We start from the raw sequence: 20,555 nt of genomic DNA, 5'->3' as shown, positions 1-20,555 counted from the left end.
AACACACCTGGTTCAAATCATTTGCTGATTAGTAGTGACTGCAATACAGAATTCCTGTAATGTTGGGACTGCAAGACACAAATTCCAAATTGTAATGCAGTGGGGCGTCCCCACGAGTGGATTGGGATGTACTGCTATAGATGATGGGGGAGGAAAAATGTCCACTCCTGCTCCTAGATGGGTCACTGTCCTTCCGAGTTTAGCTCTTACATTAAATAAAAAAATCACCCTGAATCACCCAGTCCAAGTGTAACCCTTCCGGTTCTACTTGACTTGCCCCAACCAGTATTGGAACTGGTGTTTCTGGCATGGTAGTTGGGTGTGCTAACAAGGACACAGTCTCTAGTGTTGCTAGTGAGCCACCTGAGATCAGGATAGCAAGGTTTATCTCTACAGCTCTTACTAGCAAGCCTTCATTACAAAAGAATACTAGAAACTTTAAAGTAGTTTGGAGTTAAACTCTGCATGTTGTTGGTCCTCTGGAATCAAGTTATGGACACATCTGTGTTCTTTAACTCCAGTCCTGAAAGACCGACATTCTGTAGACTTTAGTTCCGACCCTAATTAAACACACCTGTCTATAATTTGCAAGTAAAAGTTTAGCTTGTTCAGAAGTGTTTGAACAGGGTTGAAACTAAGGTTTGCAAAAAGCTTTACCATATAGTCCTGTTAGCCCTCATAGTGTCTCAGACACAAGTAAATACTTATTATGTAACAGCTTTGTGGGGGTAGCAGTCACCCATTCACCAAAAATTCTATGGTCACTTGCTACTTGACTTGCACTCTATTCATTTACTAACTACTTGCTTTCTTGAAAAATAAATACATAACACTAGCTTTCTAATCTTGTTAGTTTTGCCAATCTTTTTGTTGCACAGAAACCATCCTAAATGTGATCTTACGATCATCTCAAATATGCTTATGCGTAATTGAAAGAATGTACGATCTTGAACTTGCACACAGCTGATTGTTTTCATCTCTCTGCCTTGTAAACCACCCCTAATTAAGGTCATTAACATATAAATGATCTCCAGTCATTGTCCAAATCCTTTCATTTAAAACAGCGAGCTGCAAGAACAGCATACATTTTGAAAAACCTGCAGTACTCCGACAAGAAAAAGTATGTCTACTCAGACCCTGATGTGATGCTAAGCACTTTCCCACGTCAAAGGCAGGTTTTTTTTTTTTTTACAAATATGAGCTTTGCCGTAGATTTAAGCATATGCACACTCTAAGATCAAATCTGAGTGTATGCACACTTTAAAAATGAGACCCAGTCTATCTGAAATGTCCACTATGTTTAAGGGCATCTGAAACCAAGATCCCACTACACCACTCTACATTCACAAGCAAATGTTACAGACACTTCTCATCTAGGTGGCTGTTGATTCTGCTGGAAAATGTTCCTTTGGGATAGTCATATGACATCCAGAACACTAAACAACCCCAGCAGTAATACTATGACATAACCAACATAGGCTGTATAATTCCCTTCAAGGTTGAGTTTAGTCAGGTTCTCACTTTCAGATCAGTTATGAACGATACATTACTGATCTAAACTTTGATGACAATACAGTAGTTATGTATTGATGAAACAATATTGGGATTTTAAATACGCCTCTTCACAAACAGTATTTTTTTTTATATATATATATATATATATATATATATAATCTGGCACATTGTAGACTAAATGTTTGCACCGTTTTGAATTTAATTTTAAACACAATTAAAAGTGACCAACAATTGACCTAGTAATAGATGATTGGTATTTTTATTATTATTATTATTATTATTATTATTATTATTTTATTTCTTCAGTAACACTGAGGCAAAGTTCTTTTTGGTTTTAATCAGGAAAATGCTAAATTGAAGTGAATGAACATGGTGGAGTCACACAATTTAAAATGTTGTTTTTATTGCACGCAATTGGTCATGAACAATACAATTGTTTTATTTCACGGACACCAACATCAACGCTTGAACATGATTATGCTTAGATCTTATGAAAGTAATGTCTATTCAGATCTCCTGCCATTGAACCCTGACAAAAACTGAGAAAATACTCAATATTTAGGCCCTTTGACCATAAAGCATACTAGATCATGTTAAAAAAGTTACTTGTGCAACAAGTCATGAACAAGTGACATCAAATTATACTTTAACAACCAATAACAAACGGGACAAAAAAAAAAAAAAAAACCTTAATGGTCTTGTATTGATGGTCATTGTACTGAAGGACAAAAATATGTTGAGTTGTGTATCAAGCTCTGTGCATTTGCTGAAAGTAAAAATAAGTAACAAAAGACAGGGCCTCATTACTCATGTTACTTTGTGCATCCAAGATAATGATGATGCTTACCAGATCTTGCAATAGCAATTATTGCTCTAGCTATTTTCCAATCATGCCGAGTTGGTTAGCATAGAGTTGTTTGAGATGATTGCATACACCTGTCTTTACTGAAAAAAAGGTGCATAATACTTAGATTTTTTTTTTTTTTATTGACTAGACAAAAGAAATGATGGCAATGTATACTGGTAAAAACTTTTGAAAAATATTACTTCTATACATTTTATTACATATATGACATATTAAGTGAGAGGCATTAAAAGGATGAGCACAATTCCGAACACAAGCCACAACTACATTATTACAGAAGGCCATAGATGACCTCAAAATGAAGTCGAAACGAAGAATAAATTGTCAGAAAGAGGTGAATAAAAGGTGTTCGTTACATTATTTACATATTCATGGTGTCTTTACTCTTGCATTTCAACAGAATTTTTTTATAATTTTTTTTTTTTTAAGTTTAAAGCTAGATGAATTTAATTTGATTTTGCCCGCTGTGTTAAGGCATACATTAAAGTGGTCTTTAAAAGTCCTAAGATGGCCAAGCAACTCAGTGGAAATCATTTTCCTTTTCTAATGTAATGACAGACAGTGAACGTTATATCTCTGGATCTCTTGTGCTGGGTGAGTGCATTTGATGTAAGACCAATGCAAGCGGTCTGCATGTGTTGGTAAATGTACAAATGCATTTTCATAACTTAAGGCCAGACACAATTTACACAAATGCACAGATGCAAGTGGCTTATGCACGGTGGTATTTCAAATGCAATTTTGTGTTTGGCAAAAACAAACCTCAATGTTCAAAACAGTGACATTACTTACCTTCAAATGTGTGCCATTTAACTTAAGTTCTAACATAATGCGTTATGACAGTGACAGTTGAGTACCTAAATAAGAAAACTGCCATGAAAGAGGTTTACACTAGAATCCACTATATTGCACTCTGCAAGCCAAAGAATGCAATGCACACTTGTGTTGTGTTTTGAATTGTAGTAATCATAGGTTTCGGTTGTAATCTATTTGTGATATTTTTTTTATAGACTTAATCTGCTCCAGAACTAATTTGAACCCTACAGGCCCATATCATAACCAGAATTTAAGACACCCAGTTCAATGCTATCTAAAGCTTTTAAGCATGAGATTTAAGATCCAGATCTTTGATACAAGGACGCTTCAATGCAAAACAATTTCATATATGATTTTAACATAGTCTATACATTGCGGAGTCATTTCCCTGCTTCAGTCAAACTATTACAGTTACTCTGTAATAGTTCTGATGGGGAATACAGTTACTTGACAGGCCAGTAAATATCTCCTCAATTTAACAGGCCTTTGGTTCCTGCAACACTATCACAAACTGGAGAACACTATAAACCAATTCACAGTATATAATTAACAATAAAAGACAGTTTTGAGATCATTTAATTATTGTCTCATCTTTTGTAGTAACAATTACTTAACATTTTTACAAGCTTAATGTTTCTTTAGTGTAATTGTATTTCAATATATGGAAGATTCATACTGTACATAAATCAGAAGGTCCTTTACTGACAACGATTTCAGGTATGAAGGGGCACTTTAATAGTAAGGGCATTACGGGAAATCATTGCAACAATTACACATGAACATGACACTCACAGAATTGATTAAAGTCAGCACATTGTACATTTTTCACAGCAATCCTTCCCATTCAAGAGATATTCTGGGTTCAGCACAAGTTAAGCTCAATTCACAATACTTGTGGAATTATCTTTATTACTACCAAAAACAGTCATCTTTAATTTAAACAATGCAAAGACGTGTGTTCTAGTGAGTCATTTAAACAATGGAGGTGGATGGGGCCAATCTGCAAACAATAAAACTGACAGTTTGGAAAGAAAATTAAGATGCAACAAATTGTTAGTGTTAACAAGAATGTAGTAAAAAAAAACCTTTCTAATAGGAATGTGCAGAATCTATCTCAAGGATCGACTGAGTATTTCTATTTTTTTTAACTGACCTGTGTCTGCTATGCTAAGCCAAATCTTTATTTTATGTCAGTTGCCATGCCTGTGTCGTGCAGCAAATGGCGGTATGCAGGACTGCCAACTGACATTAAAAGGAAAAGATGCTCAGTGCTCATGTGCGTGAGGTCTGTTTTAGCACCTCACGCACACATTCGAGCTTCCATGTTTAACACATCTGATGTGCACTTTAGTAACAAATCACTCTAAAGTATATAATATAATAATCCCTACTTTATAACATCACTTCTTTATCTGCCTAAAGTTATTTCCGATGTTATTTTGTTGCCATGCAAAAAAAAAAAAAGCCTAAATTGACTAAAAATCCAGCTGAAATAACAAATTTGAACATAAGAATGTAATTGGTTTTATAAAATCGAGAACTTCACATTTCTGATCTTAAATTTTCCAAAACTGGCCCCATTTACATAGTAACTGCCTCAACATAAACTTTATTTTTGAGTATTTTTTATACTACTGTATCAACATTATGCAACAGATGTTCTTGTATATAATATAACTTTCATAGCATATCTTCACACAGCAACTACAAAAAAAGATCTTCTCATTAACTCTTAGTCTCAATCTTAATGCCTGTACAGCATCACAGAGAAACCAGAAATCATGAGAACTGACTTGCACACATAAAGAACGACATTGTCGGTTATTGCCATCAGTTGTGCTATATTTCGAAATCCATTTGCCCAAAGCATCCATGATAATACCCATAAGCCATTATTCAGCTGCTCCAGTGGTGAATGGTTGCAGCTTAGCTGCCCCATCCCAGCCACTGGAAGCTACAGGTCAGAAATCACTGAAAAGCAAACACATTTGTAATGAAGCCATTGAATTAAAGTGACTAGTCTTATATATTGTCCACACAGCAGTCTTAACATGTAGAGGAACGTCTCCTTTGCAAGTAAGTGTAGACCTTCACACAGTGGTCCCAGCAATCTAAGACGAGCAGTTGACCCTTTTGTGTAACAGCCACCCCTACAGGGCAGGTTAGGCCCTCCTGAATGAGAATATTATAGCCACCTTCTTTAGGAAACTGCAATATCTCCTTACGCCCACTGTCTGTTACGATCAGGTCCCCGTTCGAGTCAACACACATGCCGGTGATGCATCGAAAGTCCTCTGCCTCTGAAAAGAAATGACTTAGTTGCTTTCCCAGCTGGCCATCCATTCCCACCGAGCCGATTGAGAAACCCCCCTCTAGGTGGTGTTCATTGTGTCGATTCTCAATGTTTAGACCCAAGCCCTGTGTGAAGTAGACTGTACCTGAGGAGTCACAAGTTACAAATTTGGGCCTGACAGCTGAACATAAGCGGTTATAATTCACAACCCCTACATTACGATCCACGGCCAGGCACCACAGCTTTCCCCCCTCAACATCTGACACGACAAACTGGCCCGAAGGCATGGCCGCGATTCCCCATGGCTTGATGAGCTGGTTCTTGTGACAAGCAATGCAGTGGCCATCTGTGGTGTAAACTTTCACAGAGTTGTCATAGTTATCGGTGACGCCGATGAGGCCCTGAGCAGTGATTGCAATGGAGAGCGGGATGAGGTTGGGAAGGTCAGCACCTAGGAAACTCAAGACAAAGTTGTCGATGCTGCTCGGGTTACGCCGTATCTCCCTTTGGAAGCCCTTGCGGTTAAAGATCTGGATGCGGTAGTTCCCTCGGTCGGCCACGAGCACCTCGCCCTGCAGTGTGACACAAATGCTTACCGGCAAGTTAAACATGCCCGGCAGATTGCCCTTGCAGCCCATCTTTTTCACAAACTGACAGAGTTGCCCACCAGAAGCACCTGGAGAAGGTCCACCTCCATCAACAGACTTGGACTTGAAGCTGCCGGGAGAAGCGCAAACGGCCTCTTCAACTGTCGTTTCCATGTCAATATCACGGTAAATGTCCAAAGGGGTGGCAATGGAAGCGGCGAAATCAAGTCTGTCTTCTTCCTCTGCATTAACAGTACAGGGTTTTGTGGTCAGTTGCCCAACTTCCAAGGATTTCGAGCACCCCGTTTTAACAAATTCAGGTTCTTGAAGTTTTAGAATGACAGGCAGATTGGTTTTAAAGTCCAACTCTTCTTCTTCACTGTTGCTCTCTTCCTCCAGTAGAGCAACATCCGTCTGCTTGATCCTCATGGTTAGATAGTCACATCTAGACACCACCTGCACTTCAGCGATACTGAGCAGGTACGTTTGCTCCTCCAGAATCTGGGCATTGAGTTTTTCTATTTCGGCCAAGGAGGTGGCGAAGGCACGGCGTGAACGGCCAAGTTCCTCCTGGAGCTGCAACTCAGCCTTGGCGTATTCCTGCTGTACAGCCTTGTACTTCAGTTTGAGTGATTTTGTCATGTTGTCGATAGCTGCCTTCTTCTTCTGAATGTTTCCCATTGAGCCCCGCAAGTTAGAAAGTTTCCCGCTGATTTCTTTTCGCCGCTGTTCAGCGGCAACACGAATGGCCTGGACGAAGTGACCCTGACACTCGTGACCCTCATTTTTACAAATATCACACAACAAGATGCTGCAGTCACTGCAGTATTGCCGGGGCAGGCGATTTTTACAAGACTTGCACATGAGACCCATAGTAGAGCCACATGAACTTGCACAGTCGATGATCTTCAACACAGTGAGATTGTCAGCCAGCTGGGAAATACTGCTCATACGAGACACCTTGCTGCAGAAGGGACAGCGCACGCCATTTATCGTACTGGCGAGGAGTTTCTCAAGGCATTGGCGACACACAGAGTGACCACACTGCAGCAGTTTGGGTCGAAGCTGATCCTGGTTGTAGGTCTCCAGACAAATGGGACATTCCAGGACCTCCCGAACCAAATCTGGATCTAAAGACGTTGGTGTGGCCATGGTGCCTACGGGGAGGAGAAAAGTCATGTCTATGTGTTTGATGTTTTAAGTCCTAAAACTAAAAAAAATAAACCAGCACATCTCTTATTGACTGAAATTTTGTGAAAAGGCCTATTTTTTTGCTTATAATGTGCATCAAAAATGGCAAGTGCACTTAGTCCATTGTAAATTCCCCACTCGCATATACTGAAACATTTTTGTGGACAGAGGTTAAATGCATTTCAACTGATTTGTGGTGATATGCAGATTTTACTGAGATGGAAGGTGGAACTGGAGAAATTGAGACATGTTAGTTTTGTAAAATATTATACATAGAAGATTATGTATTGTTAATAGTATTACAAAAACAAAACATTGAGTCCACTGTACTATTTCTAAGTTCAGTGTGGACATTATAGGCACAATATGTTTTTTTTTTTTGCCAATGGAGGGCACGTATTCAAAATAAACAAAGACCAGGTAGCGTTGTTGGATGCCGTGACTGAGTGTGGAATCATGGGAGTTGTCGTCTTCATCCCCGCAGCCAATGCAATGCATGGGAAAGAAATCATGTTCATGGATGAGCTAATGATTTATTAATGTAGTAGAATGAAGCAGGGTGAGGCAGAAAGCCATTGAAGTGAAACAAGACCTCTGACAAAGCGCGATACATGATTTGAAAGCAGCTGAGCTTTTATTATGCTACAGTCGACAAAACAGAACTGGAAATTGAAGGGTTATAATGTCATTGGCAGGTGACACAATGACACTTAAAATTGCTTATTTCTCTAGATTTAAACATTCTTTGAAACATTTGGGATAATGTAAGTACACAGGTCAGCATAATATATAATACTGTTATAGTGGTTTTTGGATGTTTTAATAAAGAGAAAAAAGAAAAAAAAAAACTTGCATACTGTGCCTTTAAGAGATATATATATATAAATAAATAATTTATTAATGCCAAATAAAATGTATGCGCTCAAATTATTAATATATTTACTCTTACAAAATATTTAAGCAAAATAACAAAATTAAGTTCAATATTCTTTAAAATGGATATTAGTACAGCCCAGGAAAGAATACCAAGAAAAAAAAAAGCAAAAAAAAAAAAAACATCATAAAAGCAGTCTGATGGAATGCATTAACGCTGATCCTATATTTAGTGGTTGCCCTACCACACCTACTGATGCATTTTCACCTCATGATCACAAAGAAAAATGCTATGGTATTTATGAACTTAGAACTATTTAACTAAAAAAAAATTATTAAAAAAAACACGCACCAACACCCTTCCTTATGTTTGTTTTGGTAGCCAGATGGCTAACTACAAACTCACCATCATGTTTTTGGATCAGTCATTGGCATTTCTTGTATCAGTTCAATGCATGTATTATTTACAGCCCCTCTATTGCAGCTCATCATATATGCAGCCCATCATACAATCTGATTATATGTTGTTATATATCTAATCAGCTCATTTACAGGCCCGGAGCTTCTAAATACAGCGATCTGAGCCACGTCATTCTTATCTAATGCATGCACGGCGTCCAAAATGAAAGCACGGTCATACGTGCATGCTAAAAATCATGCATGAATGTTTACTTATATTGATTGTTACATGATTTCCTACCTTCAGTTCAACAGCAGCTTTTCCTTGATGTGACGAGGCGCGCGTCTCTCATTTCAGCGGGTGCGTGCGACACTGCGGAGGTGACGTCATAACGGCGCGTGATTATTTTGTGAATCCCGCCCCCAGTGAGATTTCGTTGGCTGCGGCGGAAGCTACCGCGTTCCGTGTCTGTTCACTGATGTGCGCTGGAACTAATCACGAGCCGCTGTTGGCATGCGTGATGCGCAAAGCTATTTCAGTGGCACGTGTTGACAACTCAGCATGGGTGGATCCAAAACATATGAGAAACCCCCCGAATAATCTTTGTATTATTAAGAATATAAAGACCGACGTGTTACAAATTGAAACATGATCTGAAAAATGGTTCGCAAATATTTATTCTTGATATAAATAAACTGGGACTGAGAGTAAAAAAAAACAAAAAAAAAACAAAAAAAAAATATATATATATATATATATATATATATATATATATATATATATATATATATATATATATATATATATATATATATATATATATATATATATATATATTATTTATATAATTTTTTATTATTTATATTATTTTATTTTATATTAGCAAGAAATTTTATGAAAGACTATATATGAAAATAGAAAATACATATTTAGATGTGTCATAAAATGTTTGAGTTGTGCTTTATTACAATTTCCAAAGGATACATGCAAAAAAGGAATGTAATTACATTACATATATGATCATGTTCACTATTCACATTTCAATATAGTATGTAGCTGTATTGCAATAATTTACCGCTAGATGGCAGCAGATCTCTGTCTGAAAGGATCCCCGTTTAAACTTTCGTAATATTAAATGGCGGTAGGCCTACTACCACAGCAAAGAGTGATGATGACTGCATCATTATTTACACTAAGTTAATGATATGTTAAATGGTAACAGATGATATGCAGCTTATCAAGAAAGCTTTGCAACTATGGTCCTGTCATTTCAAAAATAAATGGAAAGAATTGTAAGAAACTATACACTGTAGCCTAGGTATAAAAACAGGAAGAAACCCTAGTAATTAAACAGTGCGTTTGCAGAAGTGTCTGAATATTAGGACAACCAAGAAGTAGTAAATTGTGCATTTTATAGTCATTAATTTAATACTGCTATAGTCTGAATCATAATTTATCAATCAAACAGTCAACATTATTAGACTACTTTTCAGCTGTAGTCTGTTTATATAAATGTCACATAAGACATTTCTTAATTATTGAAACAGCCTATATTCTTTAGCATTTCCCCTTACTAGATAAAGACATAGACATATGTTGCCAGTTAATGTTCAAATTATTTGTAAATACCATTAATTTACTATATTGGGAAATAAAAATAAATAATGTAATTATTGTTAATAATTAGCTTAAATTAACCAATACGGGTCTACATAAACTCTAGCATCTGTAACATGAACTTTATAGAGGCCGGTCAAATGAAGAAGTAAACTAGCCTATACCCATCCAACCATCCATCCATCCATCCATCCACCAGATGGTGTATATGAAAACTGAAACAGTGGGAAAAGACCATCCTCTTTAAAAAAGAAGAACTGACAATTATGTATTCCCTCTCAAAGCTAGGCCTACTTGTTAAATAAACTTACAATTAAGGGGCTGTAATTTTATTTAATTTTATTATTTATTGTTATTTATTTATTTATCATATATACACTATCAAAATAGCCTAAATACAATTTCTGGCTACATAAATTAATTAAAAGGTTAATGAATACATAAATTGATAAGTAAATTCTTAATATTTTATAGTAATAACTTGGCGATATTTGGCAATACACCTTAAATGTGTTATTACCATCATTAATTAATAGCCTGATTGCACCGTTCATTGTAGTCCTATGCATCATGGGATATGTAGTTAATTATGTAAACTAAGAATTTATTTACCCGATCTTGTCTTTTTCAGAAGAAAATCCAGATGGCATAGATTAAATAATAATAATAATAATAATAATAATAATAATGATGATGATGATGATGATGATGATGATGATAATAATAATAATAATAATAATAACCTCACACCAGCATAGAGGGTGAACACACATGGACGAGAATTTCTACTGCCAGATGTTTTCTCTTTGCCCATTTCGAACGGCGCTGCTTCATCTCAAAATGATTAAGCGCGCTGCAGGAAATGAATTATTTAAAAAGCATACTGTAGGCTGGTACCAATTAGGTACTCTAGCCGTGTCGTTTTCTCTTTCGCCGTGTCCTCTGTGTGTGGTGAGAACAGCGCAAACACCGACGGGCTCTGGTTGGCACCTCCCCGTGTTGTTGTAGACACAACGGTTTCGGATTGTTTGCTCTCCCCGCACGCCTTCTCTTCCTCCTCCTCTTCCTCAAAGTGTTTGCCTGTCATGCTAAAATCCAGCATAATGACTCATGCGATCGCCGGACGGGAATGTTCACGGAAATCGGCCGTGGAGCGCAGAGAAACAGCCGTTTTTGTTCAGAGTCGCACATCTGTTTAGCCATCAGACGGACGTCTCAGCACTCAATTCATATCCTTCCTCACGTAATCGCATTGTTTGGCGTCTGCCAAGGGTTCTGTGCACGAACACTGCAAACCAACATGAAAATCACCCCGTGTGTATTCATAGCAGACGCAATTCATCACCTTCTGAAACTATTTCCTTAAAGATGTCTGACATGTGCCAACAACCAAACCCTTGTGAAAAAGTAGGCTTTAGCGCTCTTACTGAAATAATATAAGCTACTAATATACTAACAATATACTTAAGTGCAAACTGAATGTAATGTTTCAGACAATTAATTGCATGTTAATTTAAATTATATTTATATATTGTTTATATATATATATATATATATATATATATATATATATATATATATATATATATATATATATATATATATATATTGTAGTTTATGTTTAGTGCAATTAACTGAACTTTGCAATAGGCTACGTTAAATATTTTAGATACAATACCAATCATACTAGAGTTAAAATTATAATAAAGTATAGTTATAGTAAGTATAGTTAGTCAGCACATCAAAACAAGTGTACTTCTTTAATGACAAAATATTCTTAACGCAATGATTTATAGTAAATCTTTTAATTTGACAATGCAAACTTTATAAAAGCGTACTTAAGTGTGTTATGAAACAGTCTTTAAATATAAATGTGGCCTTTTATTTCATTGTTATATCATATCTAGTATTTTTTTTTTTTCTTTCTTTAAATATACTTAAAAAAATTGAAGCAGGCCCAGATTACAATTGCTCATTCAATTTAAGTGCACTTTTTGTGGGTATAGACAATGGTATCATTAAAATTAACACCAATATAATAATTAAAATAAATGAAATACAATTAAATACAATCAAATAAATAAGGGTCAATGCCATGATGCTTATTTTATTGTGTACAGCTCTATATGTTTACACACAAACACACACAAATCCAACACAAAATTACAAATGTTCAAATACCTTTTTTGTTTGCTAAAATATACTTGTTCACATACATTCAAGATGTAAGTAAAATGTTCAAAAGTAAAACTTTTGTTGAAATTGGTATAAAAGTCTTTCAAAACTGTTTGAAACCAACATGAACAGTAGCTTTCCAATAACTTCATTTTTCATATTCATCATCTCTCTTAATCACAATTTTCTTACCCTTTTTTATAAATGTATAAAAGTAACCCTCCTGCTTCAGTTCCTGTGTTAATAGGCTCATTCCTATTAATAACTTTGCTCAGTTCTGATCACGAATCGGACATGATGTGAGTCACAAATCTCTGTTATAAGACATGGTGTTCCAGTGATGTCACTCTGTCTCTCACCTTCTCAGAAGTCACAGACCAGGGTGGCCGGCGGGACTTGAAAGCGGTGCCGTTCATCAGCTACCTGTCAGGCCTGCTGAAGACACAGCTGCTGTCTGATGACCTGGTGGCTGGTGTGGAGATCCGGTGCCAGGAGAAGGGCAGCTGCCCGGCCGCCTGTCACCTGTGCAGACAAGCAGGCCGTGAGACGCCCAGCCCAACACCAGTCCTCTTGGAAGTCAGTCGTATCGTGCCCCTGTACAGCCTGGTACAGGATAACGTTACTAAAGAGGTAAATGATGGATGCATTTGATCAAGTCTTTGACTCTTTTAAAGAAAGGTTCGAACAAGAATCAAAAAGCATTTTCCACTCTGTTACTTTTGAATTCTAATGTTGAATTCTGAAGTCTCTTATGAAAGGATCAAATTTCATGTTGATTCAAGATCATATACATAAGTTGATATATATATATATATATATATATATATATATATATATATATATATATCAACTTATGTATATGGTCTTGAATCAACATGACATTTGATCCTGAAATTCATTTGAATTAGAGCTGAATTATGTATAAAAAGGTTTGTTCAGCTCACATGTGGAAGGTATAAACATGAATTCCACAGATATTGTTTCTTGTTGAATGTTGGCAGTGGATTCAGTCTCCTTTCGAGTAAATAAGTGACGTATTCTGCTGCTCCAGATGTGCCAGAAGATGGCAGGAGTGATTCTCATTACGATGAAGCAGGGTTTGTCTTTCCGAAAGGATGTTATGAACTGAACTTAGAGAAAATGCAACATGAACAATTATACTCTAATATCGTAATAGAAGAATAATAACATTGTTACCCTTCTTTAAACCACTGTTTCTTTGCTGAACTGCGTGATCATAAAATATCCTTAAATGAGGAGATTGCATTACTAGCTGCTGCACCTTCTGAGTCATCGACGTAATGAGGATATTAAATTTGGTTTGGGAGCAGATTTGCGAGAGCTTTCTTTTCTGCATCATCTCTCGTACTATTGATGTCTTAGAAGGCAAGATGCCATTAACCAGTGTCTGTTGTTCAGCAGTGTCAAGAGACTCCAGAGTGACTCACTTACCAAATGGCCTGCGTTGGCCCGGTGCGTACCTGACGGACAAGCGCTCTAGGGATCAGACCTGCTCCATAACACTGATTCCCCCAGCAGGCAGCTTAGCTACCTGCATACAGTGTGTGTGTGTGTGTGTGTGTGTGTGGATCTTGCTAATAACAGGAGCGTCAACAATGACGAAAGGCTCTCAATCGATAGCAGACGGTCCCTAGCGGGGATCTGTCGATTGGTAAACAAACAGGAGAGAAAAACGCAGCCGAGTCGACTGGGAAGGGCTCAGACTAGAGCGTATAGCATGCTTAGAAGATACTGCGAGATTATGAGGATGATATTGATGTCATCGACCCTGGGGAAGAGCCAAGACTCCTTGCGGTCACAGCCTCCTGTCAATTAGTGTAACAGACTCAAAAGACCTACAGAGACAATGCTGTCATCTTCACCTGAACCCAAAACGACGCCTCTTCCGAGAGAGATGAGAGCGCTTCGTGATTAGGACATGATGGAGAAGAAGTCAATGAGCTGGACTAGCTTTGGTCCATTGAGTAGAGTCCTGCACGGGTTCGGGTACCCGCAAATTTGCGGGGGTGAACCGCAAATTTGGCTGAAACGGGTGAAAAATATCCAACTGTGTCGGATACGGGTGCGGGTCGGGTCGGACACAGGGAAACACGGGTTTAAACACGGGTTCAAAACAGTCACGTGCAAACGTAAAAATAGGCCTACGTTCCACTTTAAAAAAAAAAATCACCACGGCGCAAACGGCTGCATGAGTCATAGTTAACACGTTAAGGTCAGTTAAGATCAGCCAGCTGTTTTTTTTTCCGTTGTTTTTGTTTTCCGTTCACATATATATATATATATATATATATATATATATATATATATATATATATATATATATATATATATATATAGCTATATACAGAATCTGAATTAAAATGTGTTTGATTTAAGCCTATTTTAAAATTTGTGTCATAAAATTATATTGCGCATAACGCGATTGTTATAAAGGTGTTTAAACAACAATACACTTCCACTTGCATGTATTTGACAATCGGAATATCAGATATTTAATTCCATAGCTAACACATTTGTGAATATGGGCCTAATCTAGGCTATCTAGGGTTGTTGTTTTTTTGACTTTGTGCAGCTCATTTACATGCGCGCAGATCCGCCTCTCGCGATGCTCAGCTGTGAAGGATTAATAAATGAGTGCGTTCGACTTGAAGCACAACCTCTGACGGTTGTATGATTCGCTCTTTTGTTGTTCTGTTTTCTTTCAGGATCAAAAATACAACAAATGAAAGCTTTTATCTGTATTTCCGACTGATGAGAACTATGCATATACATTCATAAATCAGTCAATTTTGTATTTTATTATGAGATATTTTATTCTAATGTGATCAGTGACTGATGGACCAAAGAGCACGTATTTCGACATTTGCAGTAAAAAAGTGAAATATAAATTCTCAGAAAATGCATTTAATACCAGTATATTGAAACGTCTGTTTAGCCTACTCCATTAATAAAGGAGTCTAGACATTGGAAAATATCAGTCCACATGCGTTTTATATTTAATATGAAGGAAATAGACATGCATGCATGCGTAATACAAAAAATATTAAAATTTTAGGTAGCAAAATATTTTTTTGTAATTCTGTCAATTAGGTACACTAAGGTTATTTCATTGTCTGCTATATGTTTGCTTCTTATTTATTAAAATATGGGCAATTGATAGATAAAACATTGATCAAAATTAAGATACAATGTATAAAAAACGAATATCTTTTAAAAAGAGTTTTCCATAAATAACTTCTGTATGACCTGGCAATAAAATTCGAAAAAAAGTGTGTCTAATGTGATTTGCTTAACTGATTTGATTTCGGGTGCGGGTCGGGTGTCGGTTCTATTTTAAGCGGGTCGGGTGAGGATTTTAATTAGTGCTGCTGTCGGAAAACGGGTCGGATGCGGTTTTAAACACTGCGGTTACGGGCGGGTGCGGATTTACAAAATTGGACCCGTGCAGCTCTCTGCCATTGAGAACCAAACACTAATATTCCTGCTTAATCCAGCTATTTTTTTTTTTTTTTTTTTTTTTTTTTTTTTGTAGTCTCACTAGTTTTATAAAGCAATTTTTTGCATCAGCTTTAAGACAATACAATTTGCTTTTGATGCAACCATCAAAACTTTACATCAGTTAGTTTGCATAGGGGAAAAAACATGGAGGAAGTTTATGAGTTTTGAGAATGTATTTTAACCTTATGGTTTGTTTTTTCCATACCCTTCTGATTTTGACGCAGCCATCAGAAGTTTTAAGGAATATAGTTACTGCAAAAACACAATGTGTACTGTATTTTGTGTCCTTTTTGCCTTATTGAGCTTATTCATCAGTCTCTTTCTAATGGAAATATGGTTATGATATGAAATTATCTGTCCATTTCCTTAAAAACACTGTACCGGAAAACAAGTCTGGATAAAAAAAGCGAAATTCACAGAGCTTCTCATGTAACAGTTTTGATCCTGTTTTCATCATTGCTCCCCCCTTCGCAATCTAGCTAAACGAGCTTGCACATACACACTCATACACTGTTCTTTATATATTAAGTAGGAAGTAGGAAACTCATCAGTCATTTTAAGATTAAGGAGGAACTCTTTGGACACAGAGAAGAGAAGAAACTTTCATTCCAGCCATTTTCTCATACATCTGGCAGTAGGTTTCTAATCTGCAGTCGAACATAGCTTTAAAGTCGACATGAAATGGAAATTCGTGTAATTTTTAATCAAAATGTCATAGCTGGGTTTTCCGGTTGAAACTTTGGGCTTCTCTCTGGTGACATATATGCCAGGCGTCTCCAATAATTTAGTCTGCTTAAACCCATCAGTCCACAATAGACTGCAAGCTTGCAGTGCAGTGCTCACTCTGCAAAATTGAATTAACAGTCTATGCATAGAACTAAATCCTGCCCTACATTTTTTTCTTATTCAATAAGCTGCCGCACTCAGATGCATGTAACAATGTAGAAGAAAATGTCTGTTTCATTGCATCTTTATTCTAAACCATACTTTATGCAATAAACCGAATGCAGACACTTCTGGCTATGAATACGCTTAACTTTTTTTTTTCTTATTTTTTTTTTTCCTTTTTTTTTTCGCAATTCAGAATACACTGCATCCTTAATTAATTTCTGACACAAGCATGTGTTGCATTCTCAGCATTGCCACAAGGGCCCCGACAAAGTGTAAGCTCAAACATTCATCTTTGTGTATTGTTGTATAACATTTTTCTTAGTTAGGCATGTTCAAGATCTTGCAGTAATTTACAAGGTCAGCATTAGTTAACGAATGTGCTAAAGTTTGCAAGAAATCAAAGTTCTACATATTTTTTAAATAATTTTGTAGATCTTATTTTGAACAATTAATTCATGAATAATTAGTGTCACTCGGATGTACTTTGCAATGCAGAACCAAAGTCTGTAACTACTCACAATTCTGAGAAGAAAGGTTATAAATGTGAGATATAAACTTGAATACCTTATATAATATATATACATAAATACATATACACACACACACACACTCACAATATATATATATATATATTTATATATATATATATATATATATATATATATATATATATATATATATATATATATATATATATATATATATATACAGTGGAGGAAACAGCAATAATAAAGTACAAATAAAATAAAATAAAAACCAAACTTGTGAGATATAAACTCAGAATTATGATTATTATTTTTTTTTTACAAAAAGTCACCACAGAATAAAAAAAAAATATTTTTTTATTCTGTTGTCAAAATTTGAAGATAAACAAAAAAGTCAAAATTTGAAGATAAAAAAAATGCATGATGTTGAAAAATGATGTTTTTTATTTTTTATCCTGTGCTAGAATCAAGCTTCATTCTTGATTGTAGAAGATACATTTTTATTATTCAATTTAACCGTTTAAATTAATGAGATGTAATAGCACTGACAGATATAAATGAGGTCATGATTAACCATCAATCTGAATCAATGGAGGCTTGTAAAACAAAGTATTCAGTCACTACAGTGAAACAGCGAAAGTTGTTCTCATTCACAAACTGTCTAGCATCATACTAAGTCACACTACCAAGCACCTTTTATTTGCCCTCCAAGTTTTGCTGACCGTTTTGCTTAAAGTTCGGACTTTTTTGAGTCGCTTTGCAAAACTTCCTAAAAGCAATTCCCCCGAAAATCAGCTCAACAGGTGCAGTGTTATATTTTGTGTGTGTCTGAGATAGCCTTCACTGTAATTGAGTGTACAACTTATTATAGGAATAAAACTGCTCAGCTAGGGAATTGCCAAAGGTATGCCTCCAATCCGATCATGGTACAATCTCCGCTTTCCAAAGAAGAAAATAATGGATACTGCCCTTAAACTTTGTATTTAACCCAAGGCAATACGCTGACAGACATACATTTTCCAGGGAATGCTATAGCCATGGATTTTGCTAGCCATTTAAGTGGATAGAGAAAGCAAATCGAATCAGCTTATAGACACCCTTTAGCCAGTTTGCTGTTTTTCAAAGATGTGCACTTTTATTTGCATTCTTCGTGTCCCCTTATGAACCCTGGATTCAATCGAAGCCATAGCTCTCTTCCTGGAAGATGGTTATAGGTGTTCCTAGAAACAGGGACATTTCCTTCTCTACATTAAGCCAAATGATCGGAATGACCTGTTTGCTGAGGTTTTGGGTCATCGGATGAATCAATTCCTCGGCCAGATGGCTAATGTTTGCACATATCAGATGCTGATTGGGGACAGTAATAGGGTGAGCTCAGAGGAGTTAAAACAGATAATAGCATTTAGACGTCATAATTGCCCTGCATCTTGTCATTGGGAATGGGTTTCTCTGAGGTCTAGAGAGTTAAGAGGTGTTGTGGAACTCAAGGGCCATCAATGGTTTCAAAAAAAGAAAGCAAACATCCGTCGTAAACAGTTTCCCTAAAAGTGTATTTGTTTACTGTTCACGTTTATAGTGCACAACACACTTCAAGTCTTCAGGAAACTTGGTTTTGAATTTTGCAGGAGGCAATATTGATTAAATTGAAATCAAAGAAAAGTGTTTGAGTAAATGTAATCAGTTACTGTACTTAAAGGGATACTCCACCCCAAAATGAAAATGTTGTCATTAATCACTTACCCCCATGTTGTTTCTGACTCATAAAAGCTTTGTTTGTCTTTGGAACAAAATTTATGATATTTAAGATATTACAGTCACAAGCCTCCTGGTTTTCATCAAAAATATCTGAAACTATGTTCCGAAACGAATGAAGCTTTTACGGGATGGAACTGCAAGATTTTCATTTTGGGGTGGAGTATCCCTAAGTATCTTTTTGGGTACTTTGTAGTTTTACTGAGTATCAAAGATATTAGCAGCTTTTACTGTCTAATTGACTATATTTTTAAAAGAAGAATATGAATTCTTTACTCCACACATTTGTTATGAGTAATGCAATTTCTCATTACATTTTGCATGGCAACTTAAATTTAAACTTTTAATTTCTGTTACAACAGTGATATCGCCATCTTCAGTCCATTGAATGTATTTTATCTTGTGCGGTGTGCGGTTTGCCCTTATTCACTCAAACTTGTCAACAAGGCCACTTTATACAATTGTGAGTGCATTAGAAGGTAGTTGTGAGCCGCATGTGTTTCATATATAAGATAAGAATGTAGCTGAGATCTTTTTGAAGGATATGGTTTACCTATGCCCTTTTTGAGTATTTGAGCTAAACTGAGACTTCAGTGTTCTAAGACACCTAAGATGCTGTGTCGACCATGATTTATTGCAATTTATTGCAATTTTGTGTTTAGTTTTATTTCTATTTTTTTTTTTTTTTTTTTTCAAGACTTTTACTCATGTAGTATTGGAATTGGGACTTGTACATATTAATGGATTCATTTTCGCTGTAAGGTATCTGTACATTTACTCAAGCATGGTTGACGTACTCTTTCTGGAAAAGTTTAAGTTCATGTACTTTAAAATTGCTTAAGCAATCTATTATATAAGTAATAGGGTTGTGCCAATGTATTTCCCAATAATTGGTATCGGCCAACAAAAGCAATTATATAGGCTATCAGCTGATTGTTTAAAAACACCCAAGATCAGGACAGATTTTATCCTGTCATTCAAAAGTCGGTAGAAAAAAAAAATGTTTCAGACAGGAAGTTTGATGAAAAAATTATTCTTGTGTTAAATTTAGGGAAGTCCAAGTTAAAGAAATACCAACACATTAATGCAGTATCATTAACACAGGATTTATTTGACCATATGAATCATCTGAAGGTAAAGCTAGGGTTGCCAGGTTGTAGGTTAGCTATAAAAAAAAAATAAACAATAAAAATAATAATAATATTAATAATAACAATAATAAACACTACAGGGAGCTTAATTACAGTTCATTTTGTATGTTCGAAAAGGTGTTTTTTTATTTATTTTTTTTTTTTTATGAAAACTACTTAATGCAATCGAGTTGTATACATATGTGACCCATGCTGGCAAAATTAGTTTGAATGCGCACAGGCAAATTTTGAGCTACAGGCAAAAAAGTTCTTAATTATAACAGATATAAGATAAAATAAAATAAAATCAAATAAACTATATTGTGATTATTAATAAAGCAATAAGTATTATTAAGAAAAGAACTGGAGGAAAATATGCAATGTTGCTAGATGATTACTGCTTCGGAACCTTAAGTTTAACTAAATTTTTCTCTAAATGGACTAAA

At 35.9% G+C, this 20,555-nt stretch overlaps 2 protein-coding genes across 3 annotated transcripts in view; one reads left to right on the top strand and one right to left on the bottom strand.

The window, feature by feature from the left end:
- The window catches only part of LOC113094240 (astrotactin-2-like), a 500,635-nt gene that overhangs the window by 427,359 nt on the left and 52,721 nt on the right, over positions 1 to 20,555 (top strand). For both annotated transcript variants that reach the window (XM_026259926.1, XM_026259927.1), the window contains exon 17: positions 12,700 to 12,962. In XM_026259926.1, coding sequence (XP_026115711.1) covers positions 12,700 to 12,962 — 263 coding nt within the window. The remainder of the gene's footprint in view (positions 1 to 12,699; positions 12,963 to 20,555) is intronic.
- On the bottom strand, positions 4,871 to 9,138 carry trim32 (tripartite motif containing 32). Its single transcript, XM_026259928.1, has 2 exons — positions 8,841 to 9,138; positions 4,871 to 7,233 (listed from the first exon to the last, which is right to left on the bottom strand). Exon 2 carries the CDS (start codon positions 7,226 to 7,228, stop codon positions 5,243 to 5,245), a length of 1,986 nt encoding a protein of 661 aa, XP_026115713.1. The 5' UTR covers positions 7,229 to 7,233; positions 8,841 to 9,138; the 3' UTR covers positions 4,871 to 5,242.

Source organism: Carassius auratus, unplaced genomic scaffold (genome assembly GCF_003368295.1).
Source record: "Carassius auratus strain Wakin unplaced genomic scaffold, ASM336829v1 scaf_tig00215316, whole genome shotgun sequence".
Taxonomy (NCBI): domain Eukaryota; kingdom Metazoa; phylum Chordata; class Actinopteri; order Cypriniformes; family Cyprinidae; genus Carassius; species Carassius auratus.
This window is presented reverse-complemented; position numbering and strand designations above follow the sequence as displayed.

Coding starts and splice junctions, on each gene's coding strand:
- trim32 (XM_026259928.1), bottom strand. CDS start 7,228: ATGGCCACACCAACGTCTTTAGATCCAGATTTGGTTCGGGAGGTCCTG.